We start from the raw sequence: 19,169 nt of genomic DNA on the forward strand, positions 1-19,169 counted from the left end.
ATAGGCCTGGCAGAAAGATCACAGGCCTATCCTGTGACCTGGGATCTCTCCTAGCCCTATGGGGACCTTCCCAAGACCCAAGTTCACACCTCACCCCACCCTGACAGCCAGGCACTCAGTGCCAACAGCAAGGCTGATCTTCCTGTGCCCATGGTCTTGAGACCGCCCTAGCCACGGCATGGTCCAGTCTCTACCCAGCCCAGCCACAGCTGGCCTATGGCCTGGAGAGGGCTGCAGCAGAGGCAGAAGTCCAAGGGTCCTGCCTAGCCTGTGCCTGAGCACTGTCCCCTGAGATGGGGTAAGAAAGGCCTGAAGCATCACTCCTGATAGATGTGTACCCCTTTCACACACCACCAAAGACACCAGGTCCTAATTGTTGGAACCTGGGAATGTTACCTTTTAGGACAAAGAAGAATTTCGAAGATATAAATTAGATTACAGGTCTTGAGACAGGGGACATCACCTGGGATGACCTGAGGGTCCTAGTTACAATCACAGGCATCCTGGTAACAGAGAAACTGAGGGACACTGACACACACACACACACACACACACACACACAGAAGAGAAGGTGGCAATGTGACCACAGAGGCAGGGGTCAGAGTGACATGACCACAAGCCAAGGGGTGCCAGCAGTGATCAGCCACTGGGAATGGTGGGGCATGGATTCCCCACTCCGGCCTCTGGCAGGAGTGCAGCCCAGCCAACACCTTGATTTTGGCCCAGTGACACTCATCACAAACTCCGCCCTTCGGAGCTGCAAGAGAATAAACTCATTGGTTGCAGCTACTCGGTGGGCGGCAACATGTGAAGCAGCCTGAGACTAGGAGGGGCGAGGTGTGCCAGGACCACCAGCCACAGCTCCTCAGCCCACACCCCCCAGCCATGGCTTTCCCTCAACAACTGCAGGCAATGGGGCTGACGGACAGCAGCCAGGGCTGGGCTCAGGCAGCAGCCCCAGCCTTGCTCTGGGGCAAGTGCATGTACAAGCGCGAACGCACACATCCCAGAGATGTGGGTATCACGTGCACCCCTACCCCCAACATATTGCCCGGGGCACAGGGCTGGCTCTGGGGGGACAAAGAATGGGACTTGTGGTACCTGAGAGAGCCCTCTCCCTGAAAGGCCACCCTAGCGCCCTGGGCTCTGAGTTCCGCCCTCCTGCCCTGGCCAGGCTCCCGGGCCCAGGAGAGCCCAGCAGAGCCCAGCAGAGAAGCTTCTGCCATACCCCATGGCCAGTGCGGAGGGAAAAGCCTTTCTTCCCCTTTTTCTCAGCCCCTGGCTCACCCCACATCCTCCTCCAGGACCCAAGAGTGACGCTGGTGACACTAGGCCGCTAGGCACACACCCAGTGCTGGCCCAGGGCCCTGAAGCCGGTTAGGACCTGCATTTTCCAGCTGTTCCCATCTGAGACCCCGTGGCTACTCTCAGGCAGTGGAGACTATCAGTGGTGACGAGTCTCTGAGGCCTGGAGAACCCTTGAGACACTCCAGGAAGCAGCTGGCTGGCTGCCCCGGAAAAACAAGGTGACGAGTCCCAGCATCCTGGAGGAGACATGTGGGAGGGACATGCCCGCCCCACCCCTGCCAGGCCCAGGACAGGAGCTTCCCTTTCCCCAGAGGACCCACCATACCCACCGCTCACCAGTAACAACAGTGAGTTCAAATGTGCTTTCAGGAGCCTACAGGAATGACATTGACATGTCAGGGGCCCAGTCAGAATTCACCTGGAGAAGGGCTCCCCTGTGTGTAGGTGCACACACAAGTCCCAGGCTCTTGTTTTATTGTGGGAAAGTGCAAGGAGCAAACGTAGCCAGCCAAGAATACTGCTTTCCCATTTGTGTCTATCTGTGGGCCCTCACTGGGCCCAGGATGATAGAGGGCTGGTTTGTGCTGTCTGATGTCACCTGGGGCCCTCAGCTGAGCCCAAACATAACATGAATCTGGACGCCCTCCAGCCAGTGAGTGCCTCAGTCCTGGGCCAGGTGGGAACAATCAGGCATATCCAGGGAGAAATATGCTGTCCATGGACCAAGTCACCCACGCAGGGTCAGGCAAGGACTTTAAGGAAAGGCAACTTGGCCTACAGCCTGCACACACACAGCCCAGGGCTGAGGCCCAGAGCCCAGCCAGGGCAGGCTCCCCCTGTCCCTTCCAGAGTAGCCTAAGCCCCCAAATGGTGTAGCTGGCCTTCCCCAGCATCTGCTAAGCCAGGGTGTCAAACTTATTTTCACTGGGGGCCATATCAGCCTCGAGGTTGCCTTCAAAGGGCTGAAATAATTTTAGGACTGTACAAATGTAAATACTCCTTAACTGTTAAGGAGTCGAAATTACCTTTGACCCTTTGAAGGCAACCGTGAGGCTGATGTGGACCCTGGTGAAAATGAGTTTGACACTCCTGTAAGCCAATGGTTTCTAGACTTATTCTGAGTTTGAAATTCCTTTCTTAAGTTCCGAGTTCCAAGCTCTCACCAAAGTAGAGAAATAAGGGAATATGGGGAAGGGGAAGATTTAATAGAAGATGCCTGAAGACCAGTAGAAGCATGGCTAAGGAGGCCAGGCCAGCCAGGCCACAGTGGACAGCTGTCCAGTTCAGGAAGACAAGCATCACATGGAAGGTGGGATTGGAAACTCGCCCAGGTCATGGGCAACTCCGCAGCCAGGTTGAGCCAGACCCCGAGACCACCAGCAGAGGCCCGCCCAGAAGACCCAGGCCTAAAGCACAAAGTAGCAGGACCTCAGCTCTTTGAGACACAGGCTTTTCTAACCCCATGGGACAAGAGAAGACAGGCCAGGGGTTCAAACTGGCCCAAGGGCAGCCGGCTGTCAGGGAGCAAGGCCAGGGCCCTGGTAGTCCCTGCTCTGAGGCACTTCCCCTGTCCATTTTCACTTCCAGCCATACCTTGTGGGGTTCCTCTTTATTCCTCCAGCTACAGAGAAGCCCAAGGTTGGGCAAGAGACAGGAGGGGCTGAGGCTGGGGAGAGTGGGGCAGTGGAGGCTCCCTGTTCACAGCCCAGGCAGACAACAATTTATCACTGGGATGAAAGGCCCACCAGAAGTATCGATCAGCTCCAGAGAGTGCTAGGCTTCCTGAAGAAACAATTCCTTTGCAAAGATATGTGACACTGCTCCTTGAAATCGTAACATTGCCCTGCCAGGCTGCACCCAATTTATCCCTCAAGCTGGGAAGTTGGAGACCTAAGATAAATGAGCCAGGGCTGCTGCAGGTCGGGGAGAGTCTCTGCCAATGACAGCCTGGTGGGGGTGGGGGCGGCGGCTGGCCCTGCGGTACTGCTGGGGATCACTTAAACATTCAGATGCACCTCACCCAAGATCCAAGCCTCTGTGCCTGTTGCCACCTGCCAGCAGCCAGGGGTCTAGTGCTGAGGCCTGAGACTACCACACAAGAGCCAGGCACAGGCAGGGTGGTCTCATCCAGACCCTGGGGCCCTGGTGCCCACGAGACCTGCACTCACAGATCACAGAGCACCCCAACCTGGCCTCTCAGTGATCTGTGACCCTAGATCCCCAGAATGCTGGAAAAGTCTGGGCTGGCCAATGAGCCCCTCCTGCCAGAGTGCTCCAAGTGGCTGCGGCAGGGGAGGGGGCGCTGTCACGGTGCCTGTCCAGTGGCTCCTCCCACATGCCTGGCCCATAGTGCACAGGGTTCTATGCTGAAAAAAAAAAAAAAACCACAAAAAAACCTGAAACTGGCAAGTCTTGCAGGTTCAGGAGGCTCCTGAGAGTGCCCGGGCCTTTGTGGTGCACTCCTCTGCCCCCATGGTCTGATGGAGACCTTAGGACCATCTCTGCAAGCAACCAGGGAGGCGCAGTCACCATGGCCATGGCCATGGCCACGGCACTCAGGCCATGGAGAGAGGCTGTCTGGAGGCCACGGATGTCTTCAGAGGCTCAGGGTCACAGACATGGGTTCAGGTCTTGAGCTGGGGCTGCAGGCCTGGTATGGGCCTCCTTTGCTCCCTGACTCTTCCTGGCCCTTGGGCAGAAGAAGGTGGACCCTCAGGCAGCTTTCACTGCCCACTCTGGAGGCCCTACACCTGCAGGCTTGTGGTCCTGTGCACCCCAGCACCCCCACTGTGCTTTGTGGTCGACAAGGCAGGGTTCAGCTTCAGCCTGACTAGGCCTGCAGAAGGGGTGTCTGGGTCCCCACGACAGACATCCAAGGCTTACCATGTAGCCTTCACACTTGCAGCAGCCTTACCTGTATCCAGGGCCTGTGCCCCACCCAGAGAAGGAAGCCTGGGGGTGGATGGCCGGCGATATATCAGGTGCACACGACCCTGCTCAGCCTCCTTCGCTGCCAGCCCCTTCTCCAGCGGCTCAATGAAGAACTCCTCCTCCTCCATGCGGATCAGGCCAGCCTGCAGGGCAAAGATGAGACGGTTCAGATTCCCAGAGCACAGGAGACAGGGGAGCAGCAATGGGGCCCCAGAAGGCAGCATCTCCTGCCTGAAAGAGATAGGTGCTAGAACCAGAACCTCGGGCCAGGAAGGTCACAGACTGGGGCCTCAGGGGCCCATCTGCCCACAATGTCTACTTCATTCACTGAGGCCAGGGTCACAAACTATCTGGGAAAGAGGCTCTGCTAAGTTATTCCCACCCCCATTTTCTAACTCTTCTTATCTGGGTCTGCAAGGCCAAACTGTCCAGAATAGCTGGGAGGAACTGAAGTACCACTCTGGGCCTGTGTGTGGCCCCAGGTGGACACCAAGATGCACCACAGATGGACCAGTGCCACCCCATCCCCAAGGATCCCCAAGTCCAAGGCGAAGGTCAAACTGTCAGCCAGGGCTGGATCTGGCCTCAGACATGCTCACTGTACCCCCAACAGTATTTTCAAAGTTGTGAACCCAATACTCAAAAGTGGTTAGACTTCAAACATTTCAAAATGGAACTCCTGCTTTCCTTGGGAAAAGCAGGCTTGAGTGATGGGGACTCCACGTTGCCGGGCAAGGGTGCCATGGTGGAGCCTGTGTGCTCCTGCATGGGGCCATGGTCCCCACCACACCCACTCTGCATCCCTTTAGCCCCAGCAGTCACAGCCCTGACTCTACAGCAACTGCACTGACATCCCTGCAAGACCACTACCCCCTGTAAGACCGCCGTGGCACTCCTGCCTGGTGCTCTCCTTTGGTCCATTTCCCTTGGACTCCAGGCTGCTCTGCATCTCAGCATGCAAGGCTTGAGGCCTGCCCATCCTGCCCCCAGCTTGCATACCTCGCACCGGTCTCCAGGACAGCTCTGTCCTTCCTACACAGGGGGCCTGGCTGGGCCTCCCTGCTCCTGCCCTCCACTCTGGCCATCTGGTCAACTCTGCTTCTCCCTTCAGTCACTGGCTCAGCAGCCCCAAGCCGCCACTGCACATGGCCCTGCCCTCCCCTTGACCATGCTTGGTTACTGCCCTGTTCAGTTGCCACACTTTGATTTTTTTGGTCCAGTGTCCACATAACAGTGGTCTCACACAGGGGCCCCCTCTGTGCCAACCTTTGGATACATTTTCTTTATCTCACTCACTCATGACTCATTCAGCAGTATGTTTTAGTTTCTTAAAAACCACTTTATTGGGGTATTATTGACATGTAAAATGCTGTACATATTTAATGTCTAGAAATCCATGAGTTTGGGGGATCAGGATACACTTGTGAAACCAACACCGCTACTACCAAGGCCATAAATGTGCCCATTGCCTCTCAAAGTGTCCTCCTACCCCCTTTATTATTATCACTTTTTACGTCAAGATCATAACATAAATCAACCCTTGTAGCAAATGTTCAGCACATAACTGCCGTCAGCTGCGGGCACTGACTGTGTGGTGGGTCTCCAGAACTGAACTCTCTTGTGTAACTGGAATTCTCTGCCCTTCAGCTGTTACTCCCCTGCCCCTCCCCAAGCCTGGACACCAGCATTCTCCTCTCTGCCTTTGCCTATCTTTTAATCAGATTATTATTAATTATTGTTATTATTTGCTATTGAGTTGAATGAGTCCCTTATATGTTTTGAATATTAAGTTAACCACTATGTCCTTTTTAAAATTTTTAAATTTAATTATTGTTCAAGTATAGTTTTCTGTCTTACATTCCCAGCCCTGCCCCCCCAGTCCTCCCCATCTCCCTCCCGTTTCTGCCCCGCCTTAGTTTTTGTCCATGTGTCCTTTATACTTGTTCCTGTGAATCCTTCTCCTTTTCCCCTGAAATTCTCTCCCCCATGTCTTGAAACCATTTTTTTCATTCTATAGATTGCCTTTTCATTTTATTTCTTTATCGTGCAGAAACTTTTTAATTTAATATAGTCCCACTTGTTGATTTTTTGCTTTTGTCACTTGTGCTATTGGTTTTATGGTTTCAGGTCTTACATTTAAGTCTTTAATCCATTTCAAGTTAACTTTCATGAGTGGTGTAGGATAGGGGTTCAATTTCATTCTTCTGCATTTGATGTGTTTTCCCAACACCAGTTATTAGAGAGACTGCCCTTTACCCACTGAGTACTCCTGGCTTCTTACCAAATATCCATTGACCACATATGTGCATGTCTGTGCTTCTGGACTTCCAGTTCTGCTTCACTAGATGTCTGTTTTTATATCAGTACCATGCCCTTTTGATGACTATAGCTTCATAAATATAACAAATTAGAATAAGTGATGCCTCCAGCTTTGTTCTTTCTTAAGATTGCTTAGGTTATTTAGGGTCTTAAAAATTTTGGATTTTTTTTTCTGTTGGAACATGAAATTTTAATAGGGACTGCATGGAGTCTACAGATGGTTTTGGGTAGAACAGGATTTTGAACAATATTCACTCTTCTGTTCCATGAACATAGTATATGTTTCCACTTATTTGCATCTTCTTTAATGTTTTTCACCAATATTTTGTGTGCTTGGTGCATAGATCTTTTAATTCCTTGGATAAATTTATTCCTAAATATTTCAGATGCTATTATAAATGAGATTGTTTTGTTTATTTTTTTAGATAGTTCATTGTTAGTATATAGAACCACAACTAATTTTTTAAAGTATATTTCATTGATTATGCTATTACATTTTCCTCCTTTATACCCCCTCCACCCTGCACCCCCTAACCCTCCAGCTTTCCCTGCCCCTTAGTTTATGTCCATGGGTTGCACATATAAGTTCTTGAGTTCTCTGTTTCCTATACCATTTTGACCTCTCTCCATCTATTCTATACCTACCAATGATGCTTCTTCTTCCTGTACCTTTCCCCCCCTGCATTCCTTCACTCCCCCTCCCTACTGAAAACCCTCCATCTGATTCTGTTCCTGTTCTAGTTTTTTGCTAAGTTTTTGTTTCCATTGTTTTTCTTTCTTTTATTTTTTTAGGTTCATTTATTGATAGTTCTGAGTTTGCTGTCCTTTCACTGTTCATATTTTTTATCTTCTTTTTCTTAGATAAGTCCCTTCAACATTTCATATAACAAGGGCTTGGTGATGATCAACTCCTTTAACTTGACCTTATCTGAGAAGCACTTTATCTGTCCTTTCATTCTAAATGAAAGTTTTGCTGGATGGAGCAATCTTGGGTGTAGGTCCTTGCCTTTCACGACTTGGAATACTTCTTTCCAGCCCCTTCTTGCCTGCAAGGTCTCTTTTGAGAAATCAGCTGACAGTCTGATGGGAACTCCTTTGTAGGTAACTGTCTCCTTATCTCTTGCTGCTTCTAAGATTCTCTCATTATTTTTAATCTTGGGTAATGTAATTATGATGTGCCTTGGTGTGCTTCTCTTTGGGTCCAACTTCTTTGGGACTCTCTGAGCTTCCTAGACTTCCTGGAAGTCTATTTCCTTTGCCAGATTGGGAAATTTCTCCTTCATTATTTTTTCAAACAAGTTTTTAATTTGCTGCTCATCCTCTTTTCCTTCTGGCACCCCTATAATTTGGATGTTGGAACATTTAAAGATGTCCTGGAGGTTCCTAGGCCTCTCCTCATTTTTTTGAATACTTGTTTCTTCATTCTTTTCTGTTATACTTAATGGTGAAAGACTGAAAGCTTTCCTCCTAAGATCAGGAGTGATACTAATGTGCCCACACCTCACCACCCCTATTCAGCATAGTACTAGAAGTCCTAGCCAGCACAGTCAGGCAAGAAAAAGAAATAAAAGGTATCAGAATTGGAAAGGAAGAAGTGAAATTGTCTCTGTTTCCTAACGACATGATCTGGTACATAAAAATTCCAAGCGCCTTCACAAAAAAAATTGTTGGTAGTAACCAACAAATTCAGTAAGATTCAGGATACAAAATACACATATAAAAGTCAATTGTGTTTCTGGGTCCTAGCCAAGATGGAGGTGTAGGTAGAAACCCTTCACGTCCTCACACAACCAAAAGGAGGATAACAACCGACCTAAAATCAATAAACAACCAGAAGTGCCAGAAAATCAAATGGCGTGGAACTCCAACAACCATGGAATTAAAGAAACAGTCAAACAGAATAACCAGGTTGGTGAGGCAGCAGACAGAGAGAAACCATGGCAAGGAAGTGGACTACGCAGGTGGGGCTGTCTGAGAAACCATGGGAAGGCAATGACTGTGAGGGCTGGGCTGGCTGGGGTGAGGTGGTGGGCTGTGCAGGTGGGGCTGACTTATGGGGAAACTGAGATTCCAAACTGGCTGTAGACTACGGCGGTTGCCGCGGCAGGAGAAAGTCTCAGTCTCACACAAGAGTTTGTTGGAGAGTGGGCTAGGGTCAAGTAGGCAGCGAGCTGCCTTGCTCCCTCTCTGGCCCCTCCCCACAAGCAGCACTGCAGCACAGCAAAGAAGGCTGCCCTGCCTGGGTGAATACCTAAGGCTCCACCTCCCTACAAGTTACAACTTACCAGGGGCCCTGAACAAAGAAATAGGCCAAAATGAAAGAACAGATTAAAACTTCAGAAGGAGCTAAATGATAAGGAGATAGCCAGCCTACCTGAGAGAGAATTTAAAGCACTGATAATCAACATGCTAACAGAACTGATTGAGCTTGGTCAAAAAATGAAAGAACAAATGAAAGATACCAAAAATGAAATAAAGCAAAATATTCAGGGAACCAACAGTGACAGGAAGGAAACCAGGACTCAAATCAATGATTTGCAACAAGGGGAAGAAATAAACATCGAACCAGACCAGAATGAAGAAACAAGAATTCAAAAAAAAAAAAAGAAGAGATACTTAGGAACCTCTTTGACAACTTGAAATGTTCCAATATCTGAATTATAGGGGTGCCAGAAGGAGAAAAACAACAGCAAGNGGAGAGTGGGCTAGGGTCAAGTAGGCAGCGAGCTGCCTTGCTCCCTCTCTGGCCCCTCCCCACAAGCAGCACTGCAGCACAGCAAAGAGGGCTGCCCTGCCTGGGTGAATACCTAAGGCTCCACCTCCCTACAAGTTACAACTTACCAGGGGCCCTGAACAAAGAAATAGGCCAAAACGAAAGAACAGATTAAAACTTCAGAAGGAGCTAAATGATAAGGAGATAGCCAGCCTACCTGATAGAGAATTTAAAGCACTGATAATCAACATGCTCACAGAACTGATTGAGCTTGTTCAAAAAATGAAAGAACAAATGAAAGATACCAAAAACAAAATAAAGCAAAATATTCAGGGAACCAACAGTGACAGGAAGGAAACCAGGACTCAAATCAATGATTTGCAACAAAGGGAAGAAATAAACATCGAACCAGACCAGAATGAAGAAACAAGAATTCAAAAAAAAAAAGAGAGAGACTTTTGAACCTCTTTGACAACTTGAAATGTTCCAATATCTGAATTATAGGGGTGCCAGAAGGAGAAAAACAACAGCAAGAAATTGAGAACTTATTTGAACAAATAATGAAGGAGAGCCCCCCCCAATCTGGTGAAGGAAATAGACTTTTAGGAAGTCCAGAGAGTCCCAAAGAAGTTGGACCCAAAGAGGAACACACCAAGGCACATCATCATTAATTACTCAAGATTAAAAATAAGGAGAGAATCTTAAAAGCAGCAAGAGGAAAGGAGATACCTAAAAAAGAAGTGCCCATAAGGTTATCTGCTGATTTCTCAGAAGAAATCTTGCAGACAAGAAGGGGCTGGAAAGAAGTATTCCAAGCCATGAAAAGCAAGGACCTACATCCAAGATTGCTCTATCCAGCAAAGCTTTTATTTAGAATGGAAGGTCAGATAAAGTGCTTCTCAGATAAGGCCAAGTTCAAGGAGTTCATCATCACCAAGCCCTTATTATATGAAGCGTTAAAGGGACTTATCTAAGAAAAGAAGATAAAAAACCTGTGTAGTAAAATGACAGCAAATTCACAGTTATCAACAACTACACCTAAAACAAAAGCAAACTAAGCAAACAACTAGAACAGGAACAGAACCACAGAAATGGAGATCACATGGAGGGTTAGCAACAGGGTAGTTGGTGGAGGAGAGAGGACAAAAAGGTACAGAGAATAAGTAGCATAGACAGTAGGTAGAAAATAGACAGAGGGAGGGCAAGAGTAGTGTGGGAAATGTAGAAGCTAAAGAACTTATGACACATGGCCATGAACTAAAGGGGGGAATGTGGGTGGAAGAGGGTGTGAAGGGTGGAGGGGAATAAAGTGGGGGGGGGGAAATGGGACAACTGTAATAGCATAGTCAATAAAATATATTGAAAAAAGTATATTAGCTGTGGAATGACCATGTATGGCCTTTACTATTGTGAGGTATGCTCTTTCTGTATCTAATTTTTGGGAGGTTATTATCATGAAAGGAGGTTACATTTTATGAACTGCTTTTCTGAATCTATTGAGATGATCAAATGATTTTTATTTTCATTCTATTAATGTAGTGTATTGCATTATTAATTTGCAAATATTCACTCTCCTTGGATCCTAGGGGTAAATCACTCTTGATCATGGTGTGTGGTGTATGATACTTTTAATGTGCCCCTGAATTTGATAATTTTTCTTGAGAACATTTGCATCTATATTCATCAACGACATTGGCCTTAGTTTTCATTTCTTGTAGTATCCTTACCTGGCTTTGGTGGCAGAGTGACACTTGCCTTGTAGAATGAGTTTGGAAGGGTTCCCTCCTCTTCAATTTTTTGGAAGTGTTTGAGAAGGATGGGAGTTAATTCTTTAAAAGTTTGGTAAAATTTTCTAGTGAAGCCATCTGGTCCTGTTAGGAGACTGATTACTAATGCAATCCCCTTGCTTGTTATTGGTTTATTCAGATTTAATACTTCTTCAAGATTTAGTCTTGATAGGTTGTATGATTCTAGGAATTTACCCATTTCTTCTAGGTTGTCCAATTTATTGGTGTATAACTGTTGATAGTTGTCTCTTTCTATCTTTTGTATTTCTGTAATGTTAGTTGTACTTTTCCCTCTTTTCTGTATAATTTTTTTTAAATATTTTATTTATTTATCTTTAGAGGGGAAGGGAAGGAGAGAGGGAGAGAAACATCAATGTACGGTTGCTTCTCGTGCATCCCCTGCTGGGAACTGACCCCTGCCAGGAACTGGCCTGCAACCTAGGCATGTGCCCTGACTGGAAATCGAACCGCAATCGTCTGGTTCGCAGGCCCGCGCTCAATCCACTGAGCTACACCACCTAGGGCTCTGTATAATTTTTTTGAATCCTCTCTTTTTTTCTTGGTAAGTCTAGCAAAAGGTTTGTCAATTCTGTTTATCCTTTTTTAAAAACTCAGCTCTTAATTTCACTATGTTTTGGTTATTTTGGTCTCTATTTCATTTATTTCTGCTCTGACCTGTGCTATCTCCATCTTCTAACTTTGGACATAGTCTATTCTTCTTTCACTAGCTCCTTGAGGCATAACGTTAGGTAATTTATTTGAAATCTCTCTTTTTTATTGCAGACACTTATCATTATAAACTTTCCTGTTAGAACTGCTTTTGCCATACCACACAAGTTTTGGTGTACTGTGTTTCAGCCTTTGTTTGTTTTAAGATTTTTTAAATTCTGTTTTGACTTCTTCTTTGACCCATTGGTTGTTTGGGAGTGTGTTGTTTAATTTTCACATATTTTGTGAATTTTTTAGTTTTCCTCCTGCTCATCGCATTGTAGTCAGAAAAGATCATTGGCATGATTTTGTTCTTTTACATTTGCTACTACTTGTTCTTTGATTTAGCATATAATCAAATCCTGGAGATTGTTTCATGTGCACTTGAAAAGAATGTGCATTCTGCTGCTGTTGGATGGGATGTTCTGTTATGTCTGTGAGGGCAGTTTGGTCTAAAGTACAGTTCAAAGCTAGTGTTTCCTTATTGATTTTCTGTCTGGATGATCTACCTGTTGTTGAAAGTGGGACACAAAGTCCCCCACTGTTATTGTATTCTTATCTATCTCTTCCTTCAGTTCTGTTAGTATTTAATTAATGCCTTTAGGTACTTTAATGTTGGGTGCATATATATTTACAATGGTTTCATTCTCTTGATGATTTGACCAATTTATCATCACATAATGACCTTATCGGCCTCTTGTAACAGCTTTTGACTTAATTTTGTCTGATATAAGCATAGCTACCCCTGTTCTCTTTGGTTTCCATTTGGGTGGAACACCTTTTCCACCCCTTCACTTTGAGTCCATGTGTATCTTAAGGCTGAAGCGAGTCTCTTATAGGCAGCATGTAGTTCGAGCTTGTGTTTTTATTCATCCAGTCACTCTATGCTTTTGATTGGAGAATGTAACCCATTTACATTGAAAACAATTGAACTGGTAAGGACTTACTAATGCCATTGTGTCATTTTATGACTGTTTGATAGTTCCTTTGTTCCTTTCTTCCTCTTTCGGTCTTCCTTTGTGAATTGATGATTGTCTACAGCAGTGTAATATGACTTGTATCTTGTATGTATCTACTATAGGTTTTTGTTTTTTGGTACTCTGAGGCTTACTTGAAATATCATATATATGTATATATAATCTATTTTAAATTGATGACAACTTCGATCTCATACCAAAACTCTATCCTTTTATTCTCCTCACACATTTTATATTTTTGATGTCACAATCACATCTTTTTATATTGTGTACCCATTAACTTATTATTGTAGCTATAGCTATTTTTAATACTTTTGTCTTTAACCTGTAAACTAGAGTCAAGTGGTTAACACACCACCATATTTCAATATTAGAGTGTTTTGCATATTCCATATTTTCATGTCATTAAATAGCATCCTTTTGTTTCAGCTTGAAGAACTCATCTCATCAATTCTTGAAAGGCAGGTCTAATGGTGCGATGCTCTCAGCATTTGTTTGTTGGGAAGTCTTTATCTCACCCTCGTTTCTGGACAACTTTGCCAAGTAAAGTATTCTTGGCTGGCATTTTTCTTTCAACACTATAAATGCATCATTCAACTCTCTTAAGGTTTCAGTTGAGAAAAAGAGATATTCTTATAAGGTTCCCCTGCATAGGAGAATTTTATTCTTGCTCCCTTTAAAAGTTATCTCTGTTTTGATTTTAGACAGTTTTAATATAATGTGTCTTGGAGAAGATCATTGGATGAATATGTGGGGGTAGCCTACTGGCTTCATAAATTTCAATGTTTAATTCTCCTCAGATTTGGGAAATCCTCAACTACTATCTCTTTAAATAGACTCTCTGCCCCTTTCTCCCTCTTTTCTCCTTTTAGGATTCCAAAAATAATGCATAGATTGTTTTTCTTAATTCCATCTCAAAAGTCCCATGGGCTTTCTTCACTACTTTTCATTCTTTTCTTTTTGTTGTTGTTGTTCCTCTAACTGCATAATTCCAAATAATCTTTCTTTGAGTTCATTGATTCTTTCTTCTGCTTGGTGTACTTTGGTGCTGAAGATCTCTATTGAAGTCTTCAGTTCAGTCATTGTTTTCTTTGGCTCTAAATTTTCTCTTTGGCCCTTTGTTGTTTATTATCTTTGAACTTCTCATTTTGTTATTGTATTGTTTTCCTGATTTTGTTAAGTTGTAACTCTCTCAGTATCTTTGGAGTAGTTATTTTGAATTCTTTGTCAGGCAATTCATGTGTGTCCATTTCTCTGGAGTTGCTCCTTTTGTGGTGTCATGTTCCCCTGCTTCTTCATGATCTTGGTAGCCTTACACAAGGGGCCTGCACATTTCCAGACTGCAGTAAGGAAAGACCCTCACCCACAGGTGGAGGCACACTGGGGCATGCTGTGCTGTAGGGGTTCCATGGTGTCTGCAAGGGCTGTTGGGGTCCTTAGTAGCATCTCCAGATCCAGTGGCTGGGGATCAGGGCCAGCTGTGGTGGCCAGACCTGGCAGTGTCACAGAGTCAGCTTCAGGGGCCAGCTGCAGGTTCCTGTGTAGTGGAAGGGGCTGGTTACCAACATGCATGTAGTGAGGAGGCACAGGGCCAACAGTAAGAACTGGAGCCAACTGTGGGCATGCTGGCAGCCACAGAGGCCTTGGCTGTCAGCGCGCACCCCCATGGCCACAGGGTCTCCCCACGGGCATGCGCATGGCAGCAGAGGCTGGTGACAGGAGTCAGTCTGGTGGCATGTGTGCCCTGCTAGAAAGGCTAGCCCTGAGCACAGGCACAGTGGTGGGGTTCAGCCACGGGGTCTAAGCCAGCATTATGCAGTCACGGGGGCACAGGGGCCAGGAGGTGGGGGGCAGGGGATAGGGCAGAGGAACTCAGGCATCTATCTGGTGTCTGTGAATGTGGAAGCCTGTGGGGAGAAATCTCAGCAAGGAAACCTGTAGGTCCATAGCAGCTGTGGTGGCCACTGTTTTTTCTGTGGTAAAAGCTGCTGGGTCCTCTGTGGAGCAGGCCCCAGGAAAGTGCAGTCATGCCCTCTGTGTGTCTGATGCTGGTGCCTATGCCCTTGTCCCTTGTGTCCAGCCATCTCTGCATAGCTCAGCTTTGCCTGTCTCGGGTGGAGAAAGCTAAATTAAGTCCTCTGTGTGGTGCCCCAGAGTCTGGGAGAGCTGGTGACTCACCCTACTCTCCTTTCCTAGCAAGGGGACACTTTCTGGATGGGGAGGCCCCTCTTGTTTGCAAACACTGTCATTCTGGGGCTGGGTGATGCAGACAAAATGGAGTTGTCCTTCCTTCCCACTTTGCTGTTATTCCCAGGTGTTTTGTTTCACCGCCTTGCTGAAGTTTCATAAGGGACTCCTGAGCTCTGCAGAGCTATTTTTGTTCACAGGTAGCTGCCTAATTGTTGATCCTTGTAAAGAGACAGGGTCTTCCACTCTGCAAACCCGACGGCCTCACTCAGGGGCTTCTAAAGGCTTGACTTAGTTGTTCTCCTTTAAACATCATGAAATTTTGCATAAATGACCAGATTTCCAGATTCTCCTGAAACATCAGAATGTCTGGCTTTCCTGTTGCCCATTCGATCTGCCAGTTTAGCTGGATTCTCCCTTGACCCTCAAAACAGTGTGCAGCCCTGCCAAAACCTTGACTTTGGCCTCCAGGACTGTGAAAGAATAAGCTTCCGTTTTTTCAGTAATTTGTTACAGGAGCTGCAAGAAACTAATACAGGGTCCCAGTGGGTGGAGGATGCAGGGGGGAACCATTTCCCAAGGGATGCGGAGCAGGAGCAGCAGACCCTGCAAGGACATGGGTCTCCAGCATCCTGGACTTCTGGGGAAGGAGACCAGGAGGCAGAGGAAGGGCAGGCACCAGAGCTATGGGGGCCAAGGTCATGAGGCTGTGGGAGGAGAGAGGAGAGGGGAGGCCCATGGGAACCTTGGAGGTTCCCTCACTATGACTCATTCTCATGTCCCAGGGCCCTGACAGGCTGAGGAGGAAGTGAGCAAATGCTTGTGGAATGAATGAACGGCCTCGGAACAGTGGGACCTCTGAGATAAACAGACAGGGAGGGTGGGACACCATGGGCCAGCCTCTTCCCCTGGCTCATGTGTGAGAGTGTTTGAAACAGAGAGTGATTTCCTCTGTGCTGCAGGGATGTTCCTGCATGTAGGTTTGGGGCAGACTGGTGTCTCAAACCCGTCTCATTGATAGCACCCCTTCGAGGACGTGTGGGAATTAGCTGCAGGGCAGCAGTGGGTAAGCAATCCCTGAGTTTGGAATTCTGGGTTCCCAGAATTGTTTCTGTGTGGACGGGGAACCTCTGCCAAGGTGATGCCTCTCCCTGGGCCCCCTACTCACCTAGAGAGGGGGTGTCCCTCCCCTTGCTCAGTGGCTTCTGGGGGCACATGCAGCTGGGGTGCACTCAGAACCAGGCATACGGAGGTGGCACTCTGCAACCCAATGGCGTCATCCACCTACTTGTTTTCCAAATGACACAATGGAGGCCTAGACCTGGGATCTCGAGGTCTAGGAGTCAGACCCCAGGTCCCAGGTGGAAGAAGCACGGGCTAGGCGGGCCCCTGGGCCTACTGTGGCAATTAGGGTAGTCAGGCATCAGCCCAGTGAGGACACTCCCTCTTCTGAAGGGGCCCTTCTATTCAGACTGGGAGCCATCTGCACCCCAGGCCTGGGGCCCCAGGGTCATTCTGGAAAGACCCAGCAGGATTAGGAACCTGGCTTGATGAGGAGCAGTGCTCTTTGGCCTGAGAGACCACAGGAGACAGTATGGGGTCTCCCTACACACGGGGGGTCAGCCTCTCCTCCTCGGCCGGCTTCCTGGTGAGGGCTGCTAGGTGACTTGAAGGCCCTGACTGTCTGATGCTCCCCAGGGCTTTTCTATGGTCAAGAACCAGACCCCAAGTTGGCCAAGCGCCCTAGAAGGGATCTTCCCAGGTCCCACCTGAAGGGCATGAAAGAGATAACTGAGGATATGGGGCAGGGCCAGTTTACTCAGGTTCCTCACACAACCAGAAACCTCTCCCTGGCAGTGCTCCCTCATGGACGAGCTAGACAGAATCTTCACAGAATCCACTCCGACTGGCACTGTGGGGCATACACATGATGTCACGGTGTTGAATGTGGTGGCACCTGCCCCAAGACCAAAGGCTCGCCCCACTGAGGCCAGCTGCCGGCCACTCTGAGACCAATGAATGACCACCCCACATGTGATCTCCCTGAAACCGGAGATTGCCGTCTCAAGGGCAGGCCTGAGCAACCCAGGACCAATGGGGGAGCACCTGAGCCCAGCAGCCAATCACGTGCCTCCCAACTCTATAAACATTAAAGAAATCCCTGAAGCACACAGTCTAAAGGGACTCCAGCAAGAGTGTCTGGACAGCCTGGTGTCCCACAGAGGGGACTCTGTGACTGTGTGTTCAACCCCACTAGAAGAGAGGCTCACAGAAAGGGCTGTGTCCTTGATCCTCAGAGGCCACTGCAGGGCCTGGAGCCTGGTAGTCCTCTGGTCTCCAGATCAAACCACCACTTCTCAGAGCTTCATGAATTGTAGGATGCCTGTCTGCCTCTCTTCTTCTTTGCCCCCTTTGCTATTTGGTTTAGGATGAAATAGTCACTACAAATGGAAATGCAAAGTTAAAAAATTATTAAGAATCCAAAGGCTTAACAGCTATCCTGTTACTTTGAATTTTAAAGTGTTTAAAACACTCACACTCTCAGGGCTAGGGCATCATGGAAAGCAAGTGAGCACGCTGTCCCCACCTGCAGGTGACCAGTCTGCCGAGCTCACCGGCTCACGGGATGCCGCCCACGGCAACTTTCCAAGGTTTGTAACTGGCACCAGGTCTGTCACTCAGCCTTGTCATTTTTGCAGCCTCTGGCACCAAGACTATGAGGTGCCTATAAAGAATAAAAAGAAAACAGGAAGCTGCTCCAGTAACAGAAGGATCCAGATTTTGACAGAGGACAAGGCAGTGTGCCCCTGCATCAGCTTGCTGTCTCTCCAAACTTGGCCTTGCTCTGAAACACACACACATTTGCCATAGGGATACCTACACATGCCAGCCTCTGGTAAGATTCCAGTTCCCTGAACTATTTTTAGTTCCTTTCATCCTTTCATTTCTTCTCTTTCTTCTTTCTTCTCCTCCTTCCTTCTTCTTCTTCTCCTCCTGCTCCTTCATTTGATAGATCCTGCCTCAGGTTTATTTGTACAACTAGCACAGAAGAACCCTAACTCCATGCAGACTGCAGCCCAGGGGTCACATCTATCTTTCTGTCCTCACATCGGCAGACAGGAACCTTGACTGTGGAGGATTCTTGGGGGCCTGGGTATCTTTGGCAGCCTAAGCCTGAGCTGCAGCCAAAGCCTGGCCTCAGTTTGAGCCTTGGCCTTGGGCTAGCACAGCCTGAGACCCTTGGCAGTGCAGCTCAAGCATGTTTCCCATACTTGGGGTGAGTGAGGCAGGCAAGCTGACTGAGCTTGTGGCTGCTGACCTTTGGGATCTTGGGCTAGACCTCCTTGGGCTTTACAAGGGCCTTGACAGCCCGGCATGCATGCTTATGGCCTGGGCATTGTTGGCCTACATCTTCTTCAGCCCCTCTTGCTATACCTCTTGGCAAAGTGCATGTTCCTCAGAAACTTGGGGTCTACTCCCTTAAGAGATTTATATCTTTGTGATTGGGTTTTCTTGATGCCATTTCTGCACCATTTTCAGGATTGGTTGTGCATGGTGTGGTTCTTGGACTTGGCCATATCTGCACCAAAGCCCATGGCTCCTGAAATGCTTGAGACTGAAAGAGAAAGGCAGCCCTTCTGACTTTTGGAGGTGAGATTCAGTTGGGCCATAGGGGAAAGGGCACCAACCTGTCCTGCAGACCAGGGCATTGGGCTGCACGCCCAGGCCTGGTCTAACGATGGTCTAGTGAGTACAGTGCCAAAAACACACCTGCCACTTCAGTGCATCTCCCAACAGCCTGCGCAGACCAGGATGGCCCTGACTGAACCGCTGAAATCACAGGTGTGAGAACCAAAGTCTCCGCAGTGGAGGCCACACTGCTAGCCAGCAGGACTCCCTCACAGCTCAGCATCACAGCATGTTCTGCATGTAGCTTTTTCCACTTTTCAAAAGGAGCCCTGGTCATGTGGGGGGAAGCTGGTCACCAGCAGGTGAGAACAATCCCTTGAGCTTAGGAGGCATCTGCCTGCCTTCCTGTGTCTCCTCAGTTTCTGCCCCACCCCTCCCAGGACACGCCCTTCTGTGGATGCCCATGTGGCTGAGAGCAACCTCTCCCACTGGTGTGCAGGGCTTACCCTCCAGGGGAGGCTATGGCCAGAACTGAGGGAGCACAGACAGGGCTGTCCCCAAGCACCAGAGGCCCATTCAGTCACCTCGCAGGCCCTGCCCCTACTTGGG

General features: G+C 47.9%; 1 protein-coding gene across 3 annotated transcripts in view; it reads right to left on the reverse strand.

The window, feature by feature from the left end:
- Positions 1–19,169, reverse strand: part of ADAMTS2 (ADAM metallopeptidase with thrombospondin type 1 motif 2) — a 260,359-nt gene that overhangs the window by 179,514 nt on the left and 61,676 nt on the right. For all 3 annotated transcript variants that reach the window (XM_037056644.1, XM_037056645.1, XM_037056646.1), the window contains exon 3: positions 4,223–4,382. In XM_037056644.1, coding sequence (XP_036912539.1) covers positions 4,223–4,382 — 160 coding nt within the window. The remainder of the gene's footprint in view (positions 1–4,222; positions 4,383–19,169) is intronic.

Source organism: Sturnira hondurensis, unplaced genomic scaffold (genome assembly GCF_014824575.4).
Source record: "Sturnira hondurensis isolate 20B ecotype Veracruz unplaced genomic scaffold, ASM1482457v3 Scaffold0009087, whole genome shotgun sequence".
Lineage (NCBI taxonomy): Eukaryota > Metazoa > Chordata > Mammalia > Chiroptera > Phyllostomidae > Sturnira > Sturnira hondurensis.